The sequence below is a fragment of the Microtus pennsylvanicus genome, chromosome 6, assembly GCF_037038515.1.
Source record: "Microtus pennsylvanicus isolate mMicPen1 chromosome 6, mMicPen1.hap1, whole genome shotgun sequence".
Classification (NCBI taxonomy): domain Eukaryota; kingdom Metazoa; phylum Chordata; class Mammalia; order Rodentia; family Cricetidae; genus Microtus; species Microtus pennsylvanicus.
This window is the reverse complement of record NC_134584.1, coordinates 106,413,489-106,436,823: the sequence shown is the minus strand read 5'-3', so window position 1 is coordinate 106,436,823 and position 23,335 is coordinate 106,413,489. Positions and strand designations below refer to the sequence as shown.

The 23,335-nt window shown below is 46.3% G+C and overlaps 3 protein-coding genes across 5 annotated transcripts in view; 1 reads left to right on the top strand and 2 right to left on the bottom strand.

Moving 5' to 3' along the window:
- Window positions 1-1,828: 1,828 nt before the first annotated feature.
- Dpep2nb (DPEP2 neighbor) lies at window positions 1,829-5,457 on the bottom strand. Its single transcript, XM_075978014.1, has 2 exons — window positions 5,391-5,457; window positions 1,829-2,139 (listed from the first exon to the last, which is right to left on the bottom strand). Exons 1-2 carry the CDS (start codon window positions 5,455-5,457, stop codon window positions 1,829-1,831), a joined length of 378 nt encoding a protein of 125 aa, XP_075834129.1.
- A 3,846-nt stretch (window positions 5,458-9,303) lies between these two features.
- Window positions 9,304-11,184, bottom strand: Ddx28 (DEAD-box helicase 28). The gene has a single exon (XM_075977199.1). The coding sequence runs from the start codon at window positions 11,145-11,147 to the stop codon at window positions 9,525-9,527; it is 1,623 nt and encodes a 540-aa protein (XP_075833314.1). The 5' UTR covers window positions 11,148-11,184; the 3' UTR covers window positions 9,304-9,524.
- The window catches only part of Dus2 (dihydrouridine synthase 2), a 41,235-nt gene continuing 29,083 nt past the window's right edge, over window positions 11,184-23,335 (top strand). Inside the window, exons 1-3 of one of the 3 annotated variants that reach the window (XM_075977200.1) lie at window positions 11,184-11,297; window positions 14,352-14,490; window positions 22,840-22,885. In XM_075977200.1, coding sequence (XP_075833315.1) covers window positions 14,365-14,490; window positions 22,840-22,885 — 172 coding nt within the window. In that variant the 5' untranslated portion in view covers window positions 11,184-11,297; window positions 14,352-14,364. The remainder of the gene's footprint in view (window positions 11,298-14,351; window positions 14,491-22,839; window positions 22,886-23,335) is intronic. The other 2 variants (XM_075977201.1, XM_075977203.1) reach the window with 2 other exon arrangements.

Below are 23,335 nucleotides of genomic sequence, written 5' to 3'. Positions count from 1 at the left end.
CCCAGGGAGGGTCATGACCACTCCCACAGGCTATTTTGGCTGCCCCACAGAGAATTAACACATGGTCTCTGGGTTTCACGTGGTCTCCCCTTCTCTCTCTTCCCCCTCACCAAGCTTTCCAGGTGCCATCCGGGAGCACTGCATTAAACATGGGCATCTTTTATTCCATCTGATTTGGTCTGATTGAAATTATTTGCATCGATGGAGAGGGAATATTAGAAATGTTCCTAACAGGTGGCAGGCACCTTTACCTACCTGCTGAACAATCTGCCCTCCCTAATTGTTTTTTGTTTTGTTTGTTTGAGACAGGGTGTCTCTGTAGCCCAGGCTGGCATGGAACTTACTATATAGTCTGGGTGATTCTCAAATTCACTGCAATTCTCTCGATGCCTCAGTCTCCCAAGTACTAAGATTACAGATGTATATCACCATACTAGAGTCTCCCAAGTGCTAAGATTACAGGTGTGTGTCACTATACTGGACTTCACGAAACATCTTTATTGCCCCAAACTATCATGTTCAAATCTTCATGATTCCCTACTTTCTAGAATTATTTGAATTTTAGTGTAAAAATGATGTAGCATATTGAATGTGGTTGTCATGGTTTAGTTTGAGTTCTAAAGAGAATGAATGCTTTGAAATTGACTTACTGAAAAAAATTGCTGGTTTTGTCTTTGGTGTTTTCCATGTTTTTGAGTTTACTAATTATATTCTATGGTATTTGGTGTGTTTCTCTGCTCCTTGTTTCGCCTATAAACTGGAATATGTGAAGAGCTTTTTCATTTTTACTTGTTTTATTTAGAGGTATAGACGCTCTCTGTATTACCATACCCATCCTGTCCATCAACTTGTAGTCTAAACAGTCCTCTCTCCTCAGCCTCTGACTAGCTAGGGCTTCAGGCATGTACCAGGAAGGAATTTCTTGTTTGTTTTGAGACAGAGTCTTCCTATGTAGACCAGGTTGGCCTGGAACTCAGAGACCTACCTTCAGTACTGGGGTTAAAGCGTGTGCCCCTACACCCGGAACATAGGAAGCTCTTGAAGCTGTATTTCCAGGGCTTCACCTTCAAAACTTTTGCTGATTCGATGTTTAAATCTCCTCTTCTCAAGAGTAGGAAACCAGAAAGAAGGTGTACCCTGGGGATCCTTGTAGGCACAGGACTTTAGAAACCTGTTTCTCTGTGAAGGAATTTACTTCAGAGGAGCAGGAGGACTTGAAGCTTGGTCTTTAACTTCAAGTCCAACATTGGTCACAGAAAATCACTCTCTTGGACAGGAGGGACCTCCTGAAAGCAGTGATGGGCTGGGATTAAAGGAACCCGTGAGCCTCAGGCGTGGGGAGGTATTCGCTGTACTTTTCCACAGTGTTCTTGCCCCTGGCAGCAGGTCTCCCAGGGGCTCTTCATCTGCCTCTTGAGCCATTAGGCAGGAACCTCAGTTAACTGCTGCTTGTTTCCTCTAGCTTTAGGGAGCGCACCACACCTGTCCTGTGCTGCTGGCTGCTGGCATGGTTAAGAACAGAAGTCTACTCACAGAGAGAGCTCCAGCCTGGCCCCTCTGTGTCCTCTCTCTGTGCTTGTCTCCTCCGCTCACAGCTGACTGTCCCTTTTTGTTGCCCAAGAAGACTCTAGAGGACTGAAAGAGGGGGGCTGTTCAGAGCAGTTAATCCCCTCTGAGGCTCCTTACTCATGGCTAGTTGGCAAGCAAGCAGATTCCTGACTAGAGAGGACGCAGGCAGAATAGCTACATTAGTGGTCAGTGGAGGTCATTGCTGAAGAGGGCTCAGTCATCTGAGGCAGCCACTGGCCTGTCCTCTGGGCACTGATGCTCAGGCAGCGTGCTTCTGTGGGACTACCCCTTTGCCACCATGCTTCATTTTAAGGCGAGGAATTTTGGCACTAGGACACCCCAGGTCTTGGTCTGACTCCTCCTGAACTCTCTGTCTCTTGCGAGCCCGCCTGGGTGCTGGTGTCTCTTCCTCAGCTTTTGCCGGGGTGGCCAGCGGAGCATCCCCATAGACACGATAGCCTCCAATCAGGCAGTATGTCTCTCCATGCCAGCCTATCTGGGCTTGTACGTGCTCTCTGTAGAGGACATGGTAGTATCCAGGGGAAGGGAGGGCTGCGGGAGGCACGGGTGCTGCAGAGAAAATCACAACTGATCAGTCCCTTCTGCTCTGTCCTCTGTGCTGCAGAGCCCTTCCTCTCAGGCCCCTCTTTCTGTCTCTGCCTAAAGCCCTCCTGTCTGCTTGGAATCCCAGACACAGCCTTGCCTGTCACTGCCGTGGGTCCCCTTGGAAGGGGGCTTCTGTAAGAGCACTTGGTTTCCTGGGGAGCCAGTGGCAGCTGTGTGAGGCCTGCGTGTGTGGCCCAACTCCATAAAGAACTGTTGACCCTCGAGCTAGCTACAGCTGAGACCCCCTTCGTTTCTCCTTCCACAAATGAGAAGGATTTCTAAAAGCCTGCTGTTTCTGGGCTGAAATGAGTATGTTTGGAAAAGCAGATATTAGCTATAAAAAATAATCATGTTATAATCCACAGACTCAGGGAGACCAAGTAACAAGAAGTTCTCAAGGGGGAGGGCATATAGTTCTCCCTGGGAAGGGGAACTGGAATAGATTTTTCAGGAGGGATCAGGTAATGGTGGGTGCTGGGGGGAGATAATACTGGGAGAGATGGGGCTGGAGAGATGGCTCAGAGGTTAAGAGCATTGCCTGCTCTTCCAAAGGTCCTGAGTTCAATTCCCAGCAACCACATGGTGGCTCAAACCATCTGCAATGGGGTCTGGTGCCCTCTTCTGGCCTGCAGGCATATGTACAGACAAAATATTGTATACATAATAAATAAATAAATATTAAAAAAAACTTTAAAAAAAAACTGGGAGAGATGATTGAGATTGGGAGACATTTTGGTGGTGAGGTAGAAACCTTGGGCAATGGAAACTCCCTGGAATCTACAAGGGTAACCCTAGCAACGACTCCCAGTAATGGGGGATATGGAGCCTGATTCATCTTCTGTAACCAAGCAAGCCCCCCCCGGTGGAGGGCCTGGGATACCAAACCAGCCTCAAAAACTTGGACCTACAATTTGTCCTCCTTGTAAGATGTGCTGGGGAAGCCAGGCGGTCTTGGCGCACACCTTTAATCCCAGCACTCAGGAGGCAGAGGCAGATGGATCTCTGTGGGTTCGAGGCCAGCCTGGTCTACAGAGTGAGTTCCAGGACAGTCGGGGCTATTATATAGAGAAACCCTGTCTTGAAAAATAAAAACAACAAAACAAAAGATGTGCTGGAGTAAAGGTGTTGCAGAAGTTGTGGGATTGGCCAACCAATCAATGACTGGTCCAACTTGAGACCCACACCATGAGATGGTGCCCATGCCTGACACTTCCTGGATGGCCAGTAAGCAGAGGTGGGATAGCACAGCATCCTAGGATAGAACCATACACAACTGGCAAAAAAAGAAAGTCAATGGAATGATTCCTAATGATATTCTGCTATATGCATAACATAATTGTCACCAGAAAGGTTTCATCCAGCAATGGATAGGAGCGCATACAAAGACCCAGGGAAGAGAGAGAGAAGGATTGTAGGAGCCAGAGGAGTCAAGGACACTATGGAATATGGACCACAGAGTCAATTAACCAGGGTTCCTAGGCACTCACAGAGACTGGACAATAATCAGGGAGCCCGTGTGGGTCTGAGCTTTGTGTATATGTTATGGTCATGTACCTTGGTGTTCTTGTGGTACTCCTAACAGGGGGCGCAGGGGCTATCTCTTGTTTGCCTGCTTTTGGGACCCCTTTCCTCCTATGGGGTTGCCTTGTCCAGCCTTGATATGAGGTTACGTGCCTTGCCTAGTCTTACTGCAACTTGTTATGCTGTGTTTGGTTGACATTCCTGAGAGGCCGGCTCTTTTCTGAAGGCAAACAGAGGAGAGGTGGATCTGGGGGAGAGAGACTGGGAGGAGAGGAGGAAGGTGAGGCTGAGGTTGGGATGTAGCATAAGAGAGAAAAAAAGAGTGGTATTTGAACTTCTTAACCACCGAGCCATCAATTTGCCAGTTACTTGAAAAACAAACAAAAGAACCCCCCCCCCAAAGAAAAAGAAAACAAGGTAGATAGGTGTGCTGGTGCACACCTGATTTTAGCTCCTGGGGGGCAGAGGTTAGAGGATTGTCACAAGTTGGGGCCATGCCTTATCTACATGCAGAGTTGTAGGCCAGCTGAGTTATATACTGACATTGTCTCAAACAAAAACAAAATCTATGTGTATAGCAGAATATCGTCAGGCATTATTACATTGACTGCCCCCTCCCCCACAAGTCATGTTTGGTTCTATCCTAGGTCTCTGAGTCATCCATCCTCTGGGTTCTGGTGTCCAGGAAGTGTCGGGGTGGGCTTACACTCCTGGCATGGGTTTTAGGCTAGACCTGTCATTGGTTGGCCACTCCCTCGATCTCTAGGCCACCCTTACCCCAGTACATCCCATAGGCAGGACAGACTGTAGGTGGAAGGTTATGTGGTTGGGTTGATTTCCCACTTGCTCCACTTGAAGTCTTGCCTGGTTACAGGAGATAGCCAGTGGCTCCTTATCCACTGTTGCTAGGAGTCTTAGCTGGGGTCATTCTTGTAGATTCCTAGGAGATTCCCAGTTCTCTTGTCAGACTCCTGGTAGTGGGAACAGGGGCTATCTGTGACTCTTTCACTGGCTTTTGGGACTTACTCCTCATACTGGGTAACCTTGCCCAGTCTTAAAACATGGGGAGGTGCCTAGTGTTACTGAAGATATGCTGTGTTTTGTTGAAACTTACAGAAGACCTGCCCTTTTTAAATAGAAACTGAGGAGGAGTGGATTGGGGGTAGGTGGAAACAGAGGGGTGGAGGTGAGGGGAAGGGACTGGGAGGAGAGGAGGGAGGGAAAACTGTGGCCAGGATGCAAAACAAACAAACAAACAAATAAATAAATAAATAAATAAACACACCAAGAAAACAAAACAAAAGTGCTGGGACTGGTGGCAAACACCTTTAATTCCTGCCCTCAGAAGCTGGCAGATTTCTGAGTTCAAGGCCAGCCTGGTCTACGGGGTGAGTTCCTGGATAACCAGAGTCATGGAAGCCAGGAGACTCTGTGAGGTGGAGGGGGAATCATTTTATAGCCCAGAGGGAAAGCTAAACTGAGAAGATGAGCTTTCTAAACAGTTGCCCAGAGAGGATCTGTTATTTGTCCTCAATATTTAGCAAGAATACCTGGTGTATGAGTCAGTGTTACAATTTCCCTTACTCATGGTTAGAGAAATTCTGAGGGATGACAAGCCTAAGAGAAATATACAGTCCCCAGTGAAGTTACATGCATACCAAAGGCTCTTGTGTGGATGCCTGGTCTAGATTTACCTGAGTAACAGCCCTCACAGGGGATAGAGGACAAGTTACAATTAATATAGAAGATCCGGTCAGTCATTCTCAGACACTCAGACTCGTCTCCAGTACAGAAACAGTAGGAATGTTTCCCTAAGGCATCCAAGTTTCTATAGTTACATCGCCATGGAAACTGAGAGCTGTGATGTCATCACTACCTACTGAGGTCACACATGGAAGAGACCTTGAGGTTTTAAAGAGAGCAGGGTAAAGGCAGAGGGGAACCCTGGATAGGATTCTTCTACAAGATCTACCTAAGTAGCCACTCCCTGGGGATCCCTGTGGCGCACTTAGATGGTTACAGTCCCAGTGGCCACTGAAGGGTATGAGAAACACAAATTCTAGATTGGACAGAGTGAAGATTAACCTTAACTAGCCCCTAAGCAATAGAAAGGCAGAAGGTTGGGTGGATTAGAGAGCAAGAGGGCATGGGTGTGGTGGTGCACACCTTCGGTGCACTTGGAGGCAGAGGCAGGCAGATCTTCTGAGTTTGAGGCCAGCTGAAGCAATGTAGTGAGACCCTTAAAAAAAAAAGCCAAATCTTTACAAGTTCAAAAGACATACCAGCTAGCAAAAATGAAAGGCAGGGGCTGGAGAGATGGCTCAACAGACAAGAGCACTGACTGTTCCTCTACAGGACCTGGGTTTAATTCCAGCATTCACTTGCTAACAGTCCAGTGCTAACTCCAGTTCCAATGGGATCCAACACCTTCTGGCCTTCAAGGGCAATGCATGACTGTCGTTCTTAAACATGCGTGCAGGGAAAGCATAAACATAAAATAAAAACCTAGCTCCCAACACACAGACCACACACACAAAACCAGGCTTCTATTGGCTTTGTTCTGTCCAAAGAATACAGTTATAGAACCCATAGAACCCCTATCTTTTTACAATTGAGGTCTCAAGAAAATTTCAGGGGTAGGCTTTGGGTATAAAGTTACATTCAGAGTGCTCACCTAGCCTGCAGGAAGTCCTTGATTCCATCCCCAGCAGCACATAAACCAGAATGCATACTCCAGTAGTTTCTGCTCTTAGGAGTGGATGCAGCAGGATCAGAAAGCAGCCATCAGAAAGATGGCTCAGTGGTTGAGAGCACCGGGTGAGCTGGGCGGCGGTGGCACACGCCTTTAAATCCAGCAGGCATTGGTTTGGAAAAAAAAAAGCACTGGGTGCTCTTCCAGAGGTCCTGAGTTCTAATTCTCAGTAACTACACGGTGGCTCACAGCCATCTATGAAGTCTGCTGCTGTCTTCTGGAGTGCAGGTGTACCTGCAGATAGTGTTCATAACATACAAGTGTTCATAAACATAAAATAAGTTATTAAAAATAGTTTCCTCTCGGGGGGCAGAGAAGCAGGGAAGGGAGCAGAGAAAAATGTAGAACTCAATAAAAATCAATAAAAAATTACCATTAAAAAGTTTCCTCTCAATAAAGAAATTTATTGTTTTTTGGTTTTTAAAGACAGGGTTTCACTGCATCTTTGGAGCTTGTTCTGGAACTAGCTCTTTTTTAAAATAATTTATTTTTATTTTATTTGCATTGGTGTTTTGCTACCTGTATGTTGGTGTGAGGATGTCAGATCTTGGAGTCACAGACAGTTGTGAGCTGCCATGTGGGTGCTAGGACTTGAACCCAGGTTCTCTGGAAGAGTGCTGGGATTAAAGGTGTGCACCACCGCTGCCTGACAGATCTATTCCATTTTTTAAAAAAGACTTAAGCAGGCATGGACCAATAAATGTAGCAGTAATAAAAGGCTGAGGTAGGAAGATCAGTATGAGTTCAAGGTCAGCCTGGATTACAGAGTAAGATCCTTTCCAAACTGCTGAAAATATGAGTCATATACGCTAGCACAGCCAGCTTTAATCCCAGCACACGTGAGGCAGAGGCAGAAAGAGCTCTCTGAGTCTGAGACCAGTCAGGTCTACAGAGCAAGTTCCGTGCCAGCAGGCTACATAGTAAGAACTGCCTCAAAAAACAAAAGCAAAATAACAAAACAAAAAACTGAAAATGAAAAAAACAAACCCAAACCTGGTGTCCTTCTACCCCTGCCAAATTCAAACAATGAAATCTACAGGTTTACCCGGGGTCACACAGATACTGTATTTGTTTTTTAGAAAACTTCCTTTTTACATTGACTTTTTGTATGTCTGTGTGTGTGTGCCCATTTGCCACAGATTAGTGCTAAGGTCAGAGGACAACTTGAGGTGGTTATCACCTTCCACCATGTGGGTTGCTAGACTTGATGCCGGGTGCCATATTCACTTAGTCATTTCAGTGGCCCAGGATCGGGGTTTTCTTCACCAAGACTACAGGTTCATATTGTTCAAGCTTGGGTTCCAGACTTAGAGTGTTGAGAAACATGATGACAAGCTCCCACTGTAAGTGTTGGAGATCATTGTATCAAAGTTGACATATACTGGGAGGATGTTAGAGGTGCCGCAAGGGAAAACAGTTGTCAGTGATTTCACAAAATGGGATTGGCAGAATATTTTTTTAATTAATTAATTTATTTATTATGTGTACAATATTCTGTCTGTGTGTATGCCTGCAGGCCAGAAGAGGGCACCAGAGCCCATTACAGATGGTTGTGAGCCACCATGTGGTTGCTGGGAATTGAACTCTGAACCTTTGGAAGAGCAAGCAATGCTCTTAACCTCTGAGCCATCTCTCCAGTCCGGCAGAATATTTTTGTAGAAATAGTATTTATGTAGTGACATAAATGGACAACCCTTCCACTTCCCTTTTCAAAACAAAAAGCAATAGTGTTTGAGATGCAGCTTAGCTCAGCAGTAGAACACTTGACCAACACGCTTGAGGTCCCGGGTTAAAGTACCAGTATGGCAAACAACCACGACAAGAAACAACAACAGACCAAACAGGGCTTGGCTCAGTAGGTAAGAGTGCATACTTGCAGAGGGCCAGAGTCTGGTTTCCACCACCTTTATGGGAACATTCACAGTTGAATATAATTCCAGTTCTAGGAATCTCACTCAACCTTCTAACCTCTGAAGGTGCCTGCTTCATGTGCACCTACCTACATAGACACACATACAAATAATTCAAAATTAAATAAACCTTAAAAAAAAAATAAACCCAATCCAAGCCAACAAAATCCTACATTTGATGGAGTGTAAATCCTCAAAATCTACTAAATTCTCTTCAGAAGGTGGTTACTGTTAGGGAAGTGCACACAACACTGTGATTAGCTAGGGGTAGGGACACAGTCTCCAGTCCTAGCGTTCATCAGCCAGGTTAAGATCAACAATGGTCCATGTGTGCTGACACATGCTTTTAGTTCTAGCGCTCATGAGACAGAAGCACACAGTTTTTTGTGAGTTAGGGGCCAGCCTGATCTATGTAGTAAGTTCCAGGACAGTCAGGCCTACATTATGAGATCCTGTTTTTGTTTTTGTTGTTTTTTTGTTATTATTGTTTTCTGGAGACAGAACAGGGTTTTCTGTGTAGTCCTGGCTGTCCTGGAACTTGCTGTGTAGACTAACTAGGCTGGCTTCAAACTCAGAGATCCTTCTGTATCTGCCTTCTGGGAGTAAAAACATGTGCCACCACCTCCCTGTCTTAAAAAGACAAACAAAAAATTGGGGAAAAAAAGGATCACTAAAGACTAACTTGAGCTAGTGACACACAGTGAGTTCAAGTCAATTGTGAGCTACATAGTGTCAACCTGTTTCAAAATACACAAGTCATTTCTTGTTAGAAATCATGACATGAGGTCCATTGAGATGGCTAGGGGGACAAGGGCACTTGCCAAGCAAGTCTAGTGAGCCTAGATCCCTGGAACACCCAGAAAGGTGGAAAGACAGGATTGGTTACACAAAATTGTCTTCTGACCTACACACACACATACAAAGAAGAAAAATGAAATCAAGACATTATATAAAGTCAAATACCCTTTATTTATTTATTTTTAATATGTTAGTCTCCAGTTCTGGCCAGTAGTTTACTTTTCAAATCTCCAAACAGTTCATCATGTTTTCAGAGAGGCAAGGGGTGGTGTGGTGATCCGATGTCACCCACTGACCAAAGTATTCAACCCTCCTGCCGGCCCCCCCCCCAGGAAGATCCCTGTTCTAGTATTCCAGCCAGCCAAAAATCAGGCTTGTTGGGGCAAAGGGTCTTCCACTGAAGAGGCTAATCCTGGAAGGCTTCTTCTTCGACGAGCTGCCAGCTCAATTTTCTGGACTAGGCTCACATCCCAGGGATGGGTCACAAAACTGATGACGGTCCCTGGCACTTCACTGCCCACTCGACCCACCCTTCCTGCTCTGTGGATGTAATCCTGCAGAGTAGGGGGGAAATCATAATTGACAACCAGTTCCACATGGATGCTATCTAGACCTCGAGATGCTATGTCTGTGCAGACAAGGACGTCTTGGGAGCCCTTTTGGAATCTCTGGAAGATGCCGGCCCTCATCGAGGCAGGCATCTGCCCTTGCAGTCTCAGATGTTGGATTTTGTGGTCATCCAGGATATATCCCAGCCAATTCACAGTGCTGGAGCTGTTGCAGAACACCAGGACGGTTCCTGAGGCTTTTGTCTTATTTGCCTTGTCATGCTGTTTGAGGATCTGAACCAGTTCTGTTACCTTCTCCGCTCCCTTTAGTCTCATAAATGTCTGTCTGACATGAGGCATGATGCAGTGGAGCCTGGAGCTGGTGACGGTGGTCAGACAGTCTGGGCTGGTGACTTTACTCAGCAGTTCGTTTACGCCTTCTGGAAACGTGGCTCCCACCATCACTAACTGAGCTTTGGGATTAAAGGGGTCTTCTAACTCAGCTGGACTTTCTGCTATAGGGCTCTTTCCCAAGATATAGTCCACAAGTTCCAGGAAGCTTTCATCCAGCAATGTGTCCGCTTCATCCAGCACGAGGAAGGAAAGATGCTGCAAGCTGACCAGTTGACTTTTCAGGGCCTTCCACAGAGCCCCGGGAGTGGCCACGAGCACATCTGCTGACGGTAGTCTACACAGCTGCAGTTTGAGCTTACTCATGCCGAGGCCGCCTCCAAGCTCTGTCACCTGTAGGCCCAGGTACCGACCCAGTGACTGGGCCACGGCCTGTACTTGCTCGGCTAATTCTCGGGAAGGTACCAGAACCAAGCCTCGGGGAGCTGTGGAACTGCGGGAGTCCAAGCCTGGTCCTCTCAGGAGACGTTGAAATAGGGGCAGTAGGTAGCTGAGGGTCTTGCCACTACCGGTTTCGGCAGCGCAAAGGAGGTGACGGCCGCGAAGCACTGGCGGGATGGTTTTCGACTGCACCGAGGTTGGCCGAACGATTTCGGGTGCAGCCTCCTGTAGCGCGAGCAGCACTCGGGGCTCCAGACCCAGGTCCACGAAGCTGCCACGGGACGAGAGGTTCGTCAGCGCGGGCGTCTCTTGCTGCACTCGCTCTATGGAAAAATGATCCCGACGCGATCGTCGATGCTTCCAGCCACGCGAAGCCAGTGGAGCGCACTCCCAACGGCCCAGCGTGAGGCGCGCGGGCTGGTTCAACTCCGGCCGCCGCGCCGAGACCAGCAGTGGACCGGGTCGTACTAGCACCGGCCGTGAGAAACTCCCACGATCGCTCTGTCGCTGTTGCTGCCGTCGCTGCAGAGCCCGCGGAATGCGCACCACTGGCAAGGGCTCATCGGAACTGTGCACCGCTATGTTCCGTCGGGGCTCCAGAAGCAACCGAACCGCTAGCGACAACAGTCTCATTGGCCGGGCTAAAGCCATGATTCCCTTGATGCAGAAGAGGCGCCTGCTAGTGACGTCAAGTACGCGACCGTGGTCTTGGGTACGGTGGCTGGCGCAGCTCAGTGTGGCGTGTGGTGCTGCAGCATCGTCCGGAAAGAGGGAGGATTCTTAGAGTTCAGTGGCTGCGAGGTGTGTAGGTTCCCATCGGGTTTGGCGACGTCCAGATTGGGGTCATTTTTGGGGAAGGTGCTCGGTGGAGGCAGGATCCCGGGTCGCCAATAGGAGGTGACCGTGGGGCCCTGGCTCAAGGCGTCAGGAGTGAGGATGGCCTCTGTCAATTGGGTGCTTAATGTCTGAGATTCTTATTTGCGGTCTTCATTGCCCCTGCCAAGCTTCCCATAAAACTCCAAGGTTGCGGAGTGAGGCGATGTTTTCACAGATACGCGCTCGGCTAAAAGCCTGGGTGTTTCAAGTGTGGTGAGAGTCTGAATGAACTGTAGGCCGGGGGACTGATGCAAAGGTTGGGAGTCCGGATCTAGGCTCAACCCTATTCTCTAGTTCAGACTCCAGAGTGCATGCTGGTGGCCTGCTGCTTCTTTCATCTCTGAAGTAGGAGATAAGGACTCAGTTCTTTTAGAAAGAGTTTCTCGTTTTTACACGTTGTCCCGTCCTTTCCAGGCAAACCTCACTCTCCATTCCTTGTAACCCCTTCCAGCTTCTCATACCGGACTCATCACTCATCTTGCTATCCATTGACTTCTCAGGCCGATTCTGAATTGCCTGAATAGAAGTAGTAAGAAGGGTCCCGTTAACCTTATGGAGTGATTAAGCTTATCTCACAAAGCAGACTACTTATCTTGAATTTGGTGGTTCAGGTTATTTAAACTTTTTTTTTTTAATTTTATTCTTCTTGGACACATCTGGGGAAAAAAATGGATGTATAGTGTAAAGTGCCTGGAGTGGGAGATAAGGTCGATGTTTGTGGATTGATTACCTGGAAGGTTTCTAACATCTGGAGAAAGTGTTTTAATTTCATTAACTAGAGCTAGCCCTTCATATTATAGGTGGATATCTGTGGATTTTTCCCACTGTAGAGTGAAAATATTCATAAAAAAATGTGTCTGTACTAAACACGGGTATACATTTTCCTTTAATGTTACTCCCTAACAATATAGTATAACAACTATTTACATTGTGTTTATATTGTATTAGTCATTAGAAGCAACTTACAAATGATTCAAAACATATGAGAGAGGGTTGGGATATAGCTTAGTGATACTATGATTGCCTACTATCATTTATGAAGCCCTGAATTCAATCTCCCAAAAAACAAAAGTATATAGATGGATATGTAGGGATTTTATATAAGGGGCTTGAGCATCTTCAGATTTTAGTATCATTGAGGTTTCTAAACTGGCCCCTGATAGCTACCTATTGATGACAGTACCATTAAAAAGATCAGAATTTATCTGGGCATGGTGGCACATGCCTTTAATCCTTGTACTGAGAGTCAGAGGCAGCTGACCTCTGAGTTGGAGGCCAGCTTGGTCTAAATACCATGTCAGCCTGGACTCTAATAGTGAGACCCTGTCTTTAAATAAAAAAGCAGGACATAGGATTTTATTTTCTTCTTCTTCTTCTCTGTGGTAGTGGGGATGGAAGCCAGGGTCTTGTGCATGCGAACTGAGCAAGTGCCTCCCTAGTAAGCTACAGTCCCAGCCCTTGACTGTTAGCCTCCCCACACCCCTCCTTTTCTTCCTTTATGTAGCCCGGCTAGCTTAGAGCTCACCATGCCCAGCCCCAGCCCCTGACTTTCTTTTAGTTTAGTTCCCCTTGTCTATCCATCGTTGCTCTAGAATATGACTACTTCTCACCAACTTCACTGAATCCCTGTCGTCTCTCATGCTGATCACTGGATTGCCTTTGAATTTATCTCCCTGCAGTCCTGCAGGCTGAAAGTCCTTACTTTGATAAGTTATCTCTTTGATGTCCCACTGAGTCACGTCTCAGGGCTGCCTCTTATCTCACCGACTTGTTATTGTTACTGAGCTTGTTATTTTCTCTCCTTGTGTGGTCCACGTTGTCCTCCTTCGGACGCCTCCAAAGTACCACACAGGCTCCTCTTAGGCCCTGTGCACTGGCCACCACCTGTGTTGTGCATTGCACTATGTTCCTACTTGACTGATCCAAATCTTTGTTTAAATCTTATCTTTTTAATGACACACACCCCAACTTCTCTTTTTAAAAACTGATTCTAATGCTTTCCGTCTTGATTCATTTCCTTTTTATTTTTTTTTAATTCTTGTGTGTTGTTAGTTTCCCAGGACACTATTCTAATGGTTTATTTATTTATATACTTACTGGGTTTTGCTATTACTCCCCCCCTGGACTGAACACTCTGCTAGGCAGGAGTCCAGTTAGTCCTGCTAGTTCATTTTGTTCTCTGAGTCTATGACAGTTTTGTTCCCAAGAGATCTTGGCAGTGACTGGCACTTAATGAACAGTTGTTAGATGAATGGCTAAGCATGAATCAGAGATATGTGTTAGAAGTATGGAGAAAGCCTGCCCGGGATGATAGGAGGCATTTTTTTTATTCGCTTATGTTTCTTTTTTTTAAGTTATTTTTATTTTTTATGTATATAAGTGTTTTTGCCTGCATGTGTATCTTTGTTGTGCTTCTGAGTCTGGTGCCTGCAAAAGTCAGAAGAGGGTGTCAGAACCCCTGAAACTGTAGTTACAGAAGGTTGTACGCTACCATGTAGGTCCTGGGAATCAAACTCAGGTTCTTTGCAAGAGTGGCAAGTGCTCCTAACCACAGATTTCTCGCCGATTCGCCATTATTTTTTTAATTTAAAGACGATTTGGGGGCTGGAGAGATGGCTCAGCGGTTAAGAGCACTTGCCTGCTCTTCCAAAGGTCCTGAGTTCAATTCCCAGCAACCACATGGTGATTCACAATAATCTGTAAAGAGATCTGGCGCCCTCTTCAGACAGAACACTATATACATAATAAGTAAATCTTTAAATAAAAAACAAAATAACAAAAAAAAAGATTTTAAATTGTGTGTATTCTGGGCATGGGCACGCGCTGAGGCCCGAGGATGAGGCCTTCAGGAGTCAGTTCTCTCTTTCTGCTGCGGGCTCTGGGGATCAACCTCAGGTTGTCAGGCTTACAGAGCACATGCGCTTACCCACCGAACCTGCCTGCCGCTCTCGTTCTAACCTACGTTTTCCCTTTCTTCAGGCATAGCGGAGGAATGATTGGGAACAGCCTCTCCCTGTGCTACCACAATAAGCTCATCTTAGCCCCCATGGTTCGGGTGGGGACTCTACCAATGCGACTCCTGGCCCTGGATTACGGAGCAGACATTGTTTACTGTGAGGTAAGGTATTCCTGGTTTTCTGGGCGCCTCAGGGGACGGGGAACAGGTTTCATCTTTGGGTATGGCAGTGTTTAGGAGAGGGGGAGGTAGAATGGGACCTCCACTTGTGGTCTCACTAAAATCAGAAGAGATCAACACACGTGACACTGATGAGTTCAGGTGGTCCCGAGGCCCTCAGGAACAGCAGTGGGTCAGATGGGTAGATGGCCATCCTGTCTCGTCACTGCCCAGGCATCGCCCCCTGCCCTCCCTGCTCAATACACTGGTGTACTAACTGACACCTGGAAGGGGAGAAAGAGAACCAGATGCAGGCTAAGGAAGTAGGATGAGGTTGGCGTTGGTGGCTATAGGATTTTTTGGTGATAGGTCAGTAAATATATCCACTGGCTGCTCTGGAGATTACTAGGGCTTCAGACCCAGGTTCAGAAGGATCAGTAGGAAAATGGAATTGTAAGAGTAAGCTGACGCTGGATAGTGAGGGAGTGTTCTTAGTTGAACACTTATCGGAATTACCTGGAGGGCTATCAACGTGGTGGTCAAGATGTGTGTGAGAAGAGGCTTCTCAGCTCGTGTCAGCCCAGAGGGAGAGAACATGAAGCAGGCGTACATTCCCCGTAGACATGCTTCTTCCAGCTAGGCCACATCTCTGCAAATTTCTGTCTTCTTCCAACGATGTCATTAGATGAACTAACTGATGATGTCAAAAGCCCATTTCTGGAGATGTTGCATTAGGGGTCAATCTTTTAACAAGTAAGCTTTTTTTCTTTTTCCATTTTCATCTAATTATGTAGCCCAATCTAGCCCCAAAGTCTGTTCTGTTGCCTCAGTTTCTCGTTAGTTTTGAGTTCTTTTATTAATGGCCAGACCGAGAGTGGGCTGGTGCCTCTGAAAAGTCTCTTGATACCCAAGATCAGGGGTAAGGATTTTTCCAGCAGAAGGATTCCTTGGCAGCCAGGAGCCAAGAAATACCACAAACTCACACTATGCAACAAACCTCACACAAGAGATTTATTGGGGGAGAAACCCAAGGTAATGGCTGTCTCTCAGTGGGAAGAAAGACAGCAGAGAGCTGGGCAAAAGGGAGGGCTTTTATAAGGTCCTGGACCATGTGCAATGAGAAGGGTGTTCTCTGGTCCCTACATTAGAGGTATAGAGTTTTCAAAGACAAAACCATGATTATGGGAGACAGAACCTTAGTGAGGGATTTAGAGAGGCCTAGTAACATCTGTTTTCTCTCTTTTTTTTGGGGGGGGGGTTGTTTGTTTTGAGTCTGGGTTTCTGTATGTAGCCCTGGATGTCCTGGAACTTGTTCTGTAGACGACCAAGCTGCCCTTAAACTCAGAGATCAGCCTGCCTCTACTTCCAAGTGCTGGGATTAAACATGTGCACCACCACTACTTGGCAACATGTGTTTTCTTTGCGAGGATCAGCAATATCTTCTAGACACTTCGTTGTCTGGGCCATGGTCAAGGTCATGGACAGTTCCAGAAGTGCTGCCAAGGCAGAGGTGACTGTTGGGGGTGGGAAGTGTGGAAGGCTGAGAAGTGACCAGGCAGACACAGAATAAAGTTGGGATAGGATGGTATTCCTAGTCATCTCAGCAGGAACCTGGGGAAGGTGAAGCTTGCATCCTCTTCTGGGGAAAATGAGTGTGTAGTTTGACTGGCACACAGATATGCTTGTTTACAGCCTATGGAACAGAAAGCTGAGAAGCCTGGCTGAGGGGAGGGTACACCGATGGTTGGGGGTTGTTGTGCTGTAGCTTAGGGCCAGGGTCTCTAAGATGATGGCAAGGTAAAGTGGGAGGAAGGAAGTGTTCACCAAAGAGATTTTTTTTCCTGTTTTTTCAAGACAAGGTCTTATTGTAATTCAGGCTGTCCCCAAACTATCTTGAAGTCTGGATCTTCCTGACTAGCTCTCAAGTGCTGTGAGTTCTGATTGCAGGTATGTGCCACCATGGGCTGGCTGTTCCAAAAATTGAATGCAGAGGGCAGAAAACATGATTCAGCATTGGGGCTCACAGAGCTCACATCCTCGTTCCTAAATATCTGTAGAGAAATGTGATAGGAATGCGAGCAGGCAGGTCCGTGAGCCTTTGTGTTAGAGCTGCCTCAGGACGGAGGAGAGCTGTGTCCTGGGGTTAGGTGTTGGGGCACCAGGCACGAAAGGTCCCTGGGGTGCTCAGCTGTGTGTTATCCTTAGTTTTTCTTGGCTAGCACTAACATTTACCCTCCAGAAAAGTTTCTTGGATTTGGAAAGGAAATAGGAAAAGGGAGAGTATGACTTCTCAGAGCTTGAGGCCTAGGGCACAAAAAAAAAAGAAGACCAAATCCCAGGAAATAGACAGCTATTAAGTCTTTTTTTTTTTTTTTTTTTTGTGGAGACAGGGTCTAACTTTATAGCGTTGGTTTGTCTAGAACTTACTGTGTAGTACAGGCTGACCGCAAACTCCCAGAGATCCGCCTGCTTCTATTTTCCTGCGCAGGATTAAAGGCATGCACCACTATACCCAGCAGGCAGCTGCTAAGTTTTCTTCCTAATGGTGAGTCCACATGCTTCTGCAGGATGACAGAGACGGACACGGGAGCTCTTCACCAGCAGAGTCCCTTTTTACCAAGCAGGTTCAGGGAATGGTAGATTCTAGGGGAAACCCCCGGTTGACCTGCTGTCTATTTCTTCTTTGTCCAGCTGTGCCCTCCCAGGGTCACCTCAAAGCTCAGGGTGAATGGTGTCCCGCTCCATTGTCCTTGCATTTTGCATTCTGTTTTTATTGATAAATCTTTGTCTGCCCCATGTCCTATTGCTTTTTTTTTTTTTTTTTTTTTTTTGGTTTTTCAAGTCAGGGTTTCTCTGTGGCTTTGGAGCCTGTCCTGGAACTAGCTCTGTAGACCAGGCTGGTCTCGAACTCACAGAGATCCGCCTGCCTCTGCCTTCCGAGTGCTGGGATTAAAGGCGTGCGCCACCACTGCCCGGCTTGTCCTATTGCTTTTAGTGAGAAAGACTTGATCCATGGAGTGCTGGCATCTTGTCCCTGCCATGCCCATCTTACTAATGTCATGTACTGAAACAGGTGGTGGTAAGGGTTTAGCTCTTTAGAATCATAAACTCCTGTGGGCTCAAGCCGGTTCTGGGGCGAGCTCCTAAGTGATGCAGTGGTGCAGTAATGTAGTGGTGTGATGCAGTGATGCTGTGGTGCAGTGGTGCCATGGTGCAGTGATGCCTACGTTTATACTCTCAGTCCCTTCCTCTGACCTTTATTTTATTATTATTATTATTTTTTTTTTTTTTTGGTTTTTTGAGACAGGGTTTCTCTCTGGCTTTGGAGCCTGTCCTGGAACTAGCTCTGTAGACCAGGCTGGTCTCGAACTCACAGAGATCCGCCTGCCTCTGCCTCCGGAGTGCTGGGATTAAAGGCGTGCGCCACCACTGCCCGGCTGACCTTTATTTTTCCTGAGAGCCCAGAGAGCCAGAACCTGGGTATGTTTTCGCTGAGAGAAGTGTAGACGATATGCGGACGGGCGGGCTGACCCTCACAGTACAGTGCTTGTTCTAACATTCATGGTTTGATGAACCTGGGTCATCCACTAATGGGGGTCGTGGAAGCTGTGCCGCAGGAGCAGCTGTCTGCGAGGCTCCACACTGTCAGCTAACTCTCTGGGAATCCTTGGGCTGGTTCAGGCCATGTAGAAGTTAGGGGCCCAAGGTTTATGTGATTATTTTAGTGTGTGCCTCCTTTCCCCACCGCTCCACTCTTCCTTCCCTTCTCCCCTCTTAACCTTTCCTCCCCTCTCTCTTTTTTTGAGATGGGGTCTCATGTGTGGCTGAGGATGACTTTAACGCTCTTATCTCTACCTTCCATGTGTTGGTGTTGTATTAGTCAGCGTTCTCTAAAGGAACAGAACTAATGTGTATAATCATGATATAAATTCTAATAATTATATGTAATATAATCATATATATGCTTGGGGTGTTTATTAGAGTTGCTTACAGGCTGAGCGTCTGAGCTAGGGTTCTTTACTAGTCAGGCCATTTACCCAGCCACTGTACCTGTTTGCTTATTTGTTTGGTTTTGTGTGTGTTTTGTTTTAATGTGGGTGTTGAATAGTGACCTGAACCCTCAAGCTTGCACATCAAGCCCTTTACTGGATGAGCTGTCTCCCCAACTTGAAAAGCATGTTTTACCAGTAAATGTGACTCATTTTTTCTTTTAGGGCCTTGCTCAGATTTGGAGTGAGAGTGAAAATTCCAAATACTTTACACCTGTTTGATGTGTCTATGCTGAGAGACTTGGTGTGATTTATGAACAAAGATGTTTCCGTTAGAGAAGTCCTAAACTTTCCACTCAGGCCCAGCCTCTGAAGAGAGCAGGCAGAGAAGCAGGTGCTTCTCTTGTTTGGCTTGGGGACCAGAGTCTGAGTGTTGGACATGTGATAGTGTGGTGCCTAGTGCCCCCTGGTGGAACCAGAGTTGTCCTACAGGCCAACATCAGGATGAACTGCCTGGATGTTCTTTCTAGGTGATTGACATAGTTGATCTGTGTGATTAAGTGGTTGACTCAGCTCACCTGCCTTGTACAGTGGGACTCCAGGAGTCCAGACTTTAAGGAGACACCTGACTTATTTTCTTTGTGTATGTAATTGGCTTTTTGAGACAGGGTCTTATATTGTTGCTGTGGTGGGCAGGTAACTTACTGTGTTGGCTAAGGTGGCCTCGAATTCCCAGTGTTTCCTGAGTGCTGGGATTAAAGGCATGTGCCAGCACACCTGACAAGATTTATTTTTCATTTTTTTCCTGATATATGGGTGTTTCACCTGTATGTATATCAGTTGTGCGACCCTGCTCCTGGGGAGATGTGAGCAAACGCCTCTCACCCCAGATATGGAACCAACAGCAGACAACTCACAAAACCTGGGAACTCAGAGCACACTGCACAGCCTGCAGGCAGTTTAACAGGCTGGAGGGTGACTTTCCAGGTGGCTCGTTTGGTTTGAGCCTCTTCCGGGCAGCTCAGCTAGTTTTTGTTTCTTCTAAGTAATTCTGGGGTTTCCGCTCCTTACAGTGTGCTTGGTTAATCTGGGTCTTCCCGGCTACTGGGTCTGAACTTCTTCCAAGTAGTCGAACTGGTCTGAGAGTGTCTCAGCAATTCTTATTTATGTTTGGGGAGGGAGTAGCCTAGGGAATCTGGTCAGCCAACTTGAGTTGTTTACTTCCTGTCTTAGCAAGCGTCCCTGTAGGATGGAATCTTTCTTCTTTTTCATCTTTTATTCTTCTTCTTCTTCTCCTCCTCCTCCTCCTCTTCCTCCTCTTCCTCCTCCTCCTTCTCCTCCTCCTCCTCTTCTTCTTTTTCTTCTTCTTCTTTTTTTTGATTTTCCTGACAGGGCTTATCTGTGTAGCTTTAGGCATCTTGAAACTCATTCTGTAGACCAGGCTGACCTTGAACTCAGAGATCTGCCTGCCTCTGCCTCTCCCAGTGCTGGGATTAAAGGAATCTTTTAGTCTCAGAGGAAACTCTTACACAGCAATGTCTGTGCAAGCTGTGGGTGCCTGGTGCTCCAGGAGGCCAGAAGAGGGTATGGGATTCCTGCAACTGAGTTTGGGGTGGTTGTGAGCTGCTGTGTGAGGCCCTGGAAATGAAACCTGCGTCTTCTTCTAGAGTAACAAGTGCTCTGAACCACCAATCCATCTCCTCCTCCCATCACAGCCATTTTTGGTGTACAGTTCAGTAGTGTACACTATATCTATGTTGCTATGAAACAGATCTTTGAAGCTCTATCTATCATCTTATAAAACTGAAGTTCTTTAAGAGCAACTCTCCTCTTTCCTTCCTCTCTAAGCTCTGATAACCCTATTCTGCTTTCTGTTTCTGTGAGTTATTCAGGTACAAGGAACTCCGCAGTACTTGTCATTGCGTAACTGGTTTATTTTACCTAGCGTAATGTCTTTTTTAAGATTCATTTTAATTTTTAAAGATTCATTTTACTTTATGTGGATATGGGCATGTGAGTGCAGTGGTTGCAGAGGTGACAAGAGGGTATCAGGTCCCCGGAACTGGAGTGAGCCACCTGCCTTGGAGGCTGGGAACTGGATGCTAGTCCTCTGTAAGAGCAGCAGGTGCTCTTCAAGCTGAGCCATCATCTCTCCAGGCTCTAGCATAATGTTTTTAAGATGTAGCTAGGCCGTACGTGGTAATGCATGTCTTTAATCCCAGCCCAGGAGGCAAAGGCAGGCAGATCTGAGTTCCAGGCCAGCCATGAGCTATGTAGCAAGACCCAGTCTAAAAATCAAAAGAATACAAAAATAAAACCAAATTTACCTAGCTAAAGCCAGTGAGATGGCTCACTGGGTAAAGACTCTTGCTGACCTTGAACTTCTGATTCTCTTGCTTTTGCCATTTAAATGCTGGTGTTACAGGTGTGCAACCCACTGCTGATTTTATGCAGTTTGGGGGCTGAAACTCAGGCTTTGTCAACGGTAGGCAAGCACTCAACAACTGAGCTACATCTCCAGTGAGACAGGTTGTTACTAGTTAGTCTACTAGTTAGTCCTGGCTGACCTTGGACTCAGATATCTGCCTGCTTCTGTCTTCTGGGAATTGCAGTCATGAGCCATTGTACCCAACATTCTATGCAGGTCTTGAACTCGTAAATCCCTTGCCTTCACTTTTTAAATGCTAGGTTTATAGGCAGAAACTACCATGTTCTACTTACTTTTGTTGTTGCTTTGGTCGTACTAGGGAACAAATTCAAGACTACACTATTGAGCTACGTTGCCAGCTCTTCAGAAAATTTTTTTGAGTGTTTATGTAGTGCAGTTGGTTAGCTTGTTCAACCGTTTAAAAATTTGTTTTGAGGATGAAGAGATGGCTCAGTGGTTAAGATCACTTGCTGCTCTTACAAGAGGATCCTGGTTTGGTTCCCAGCACTGACAAAAGGTGCCATAGCCATCAATGACTCCAGTTCTAGGGTGTCCAGTGCCCTCTTCTGACCCCTGTGGCACCAGCCATGCACATCGTGCACATACACATGCAAGCCACACATTCGTACGCTTGAAATAAAAAGAAATCTTTTTTCGAATATACAATTTTACATTTGAGGTATAATCTCACTAAATTGGCTAGACTCCCCTTAAATGTCTAACTTCTACCTCTGCCTCCCAAGTAGTTGAGATTACGGACATGGGGCATAGAATCAGAACCATGTGCCCAAACTTGACTGTGTTTTTTGTTCAGGACTGGACATTAGATGTTTAGTGATTTGAATGTTGTATTGGAGGAATAGACACAGAGACATATGTTTACCCACATGTTCGTTATATTGAGAGAAGCCACGTGGATACCATCAGGACCTTTTGATCATCTCCTTGATATACCTATACATGGAATGGTATCACCAGGCTGTGGTGTGGTTTGCTGAGGCTCCTAAGAGGTCCATTTGGGGATGAATATCTTGGATGATAATCTTTTTTTTTTTTTTTAAATATTTATTTATTATGTATACAGTATTCTATCTATGTGTATGCCTGCAGACCAGAAGAGGGCACCAGACCTCATTACAGATGGTTGTGAGCCACCATGTGGTTGCTGGGAATTGAACTCAGGACCTTTGGAAGAGCAGGCAATGCTCTTAACCACTGAGCCATCTCTCCAGCCCGGATGATAATCTTTTACTTTCTTTTGGATGCCTAGAGTCCATGGCCATGAGCTTCCACATCTGCTGAAATAATCACTGAACAAAGCAGAACAGTCTTGTATCCCACCAAGTATTACTTACCAGAAGACATCACATTTCCCTCCATTTTTAATGCTGATTTTGAAGAAATCTCTTTTTCCTTTCTGTCCTGAATCTGCTGGAATTATCTTACCCTGGTGGGAGCCTCATTTCTTTGTTTACATACAGTAAGCTGAGTAGATTTTTCTTTCCTGTGTTTGTCTCAAACCTGCCTCTTTGGGCTATTCTTCTCCAGTTTAATTTTGTCCTTGGCTGTTGCTGGGAACCCTTCCCTGCCTGCCCTTTGCCTAGTAATTGTGGTGGGAGGTTCTTTGAAGTGGTGGGGCTTGAGCTGAGATCAGTTTCTAAGAACGGTGTCTCAGTGTCCTTACGTTGGACGGTTCCCTTCTTTCTAGCACTCTGAGTGACTCATCCATTGTCAGAACCCTGGAGAAAACAGCAGATTCACAGAAGCTCTCTCGGGGCCTTGCTTTGCCAGGCTTAGTTGTAGGAAACAGCACACTGTGTCCCCAAAGCCATGGTTTGTTGTCGGCACTGCGGTCGTGAGGGATGCAATAAAGATCCTCCATCTGTGTGGAAGCCTGGTGTCCAGGACTGACAGTATCTTCCGATTCCTCTGCAGGAGCTGATTGACCTCAAGATGCTCCAGTGCAAGCGGGTGGTAAATGGTAAGTGTCGCCCTGGCCTCCGCATTGGGTGTGTGCAGGTGGCTCAAGTACCTGTCTCCGCCGTTGCCCAGGATCCTTCCTTGTTGTTTTGTGTAATTGCATAAAGCACCTGCTCCCTCAAGCGCAGTCACTGCTCTTGATGTAGTGACCAGAGCCATATGTGAGGTTCCCAGGCGTAGCTCATTGGTAGAATGCTTGCTTAACATGTTTGAAAGCCTAGGTTGGATCCTCAGAATCACAGAAACAAACAAACAAACAAATAAATTGGTTGTGAAACAGGCTATGAATGCCTTTCTCTAATAGACTTGATAGCGCAGAAATTTCCATATTTCATAGTGTAGGTAGGAGGTCCTGGAATAAGGATAACTTTAGTACTGGGCCCAGCTAAGACTTCTTTTTTTTTTAATATATTTATTTTCCTCATAATTTATTTATTTTTATTTTATTTGC

Excerpts from the sequence above, each read along its gene's own strand:
- Dpep2nb (XM_075978014.1), bottom strand. The coding sequence starts at position 5,457 with ATGACTGACCGGATCTTCTATATTAATTGTAACTTGTCCTCTATCCCC. Across the intron at positions 2,140-5,390 it reads CTGTGAGGGCTGTTACTCAG|CACCCGTGCCTCCCGCAGCC; the intron begins GTAAATCTAGAC and ends TTTTCTCTGCAG.
- Ddx28 (XM_075977199.1), bottom strand. The coding sequence starts at position 11,147 with ATGGCTTTAGCCCGGCCAATGAGACTGTTGTCGCTAGCGGTTCGGTTG.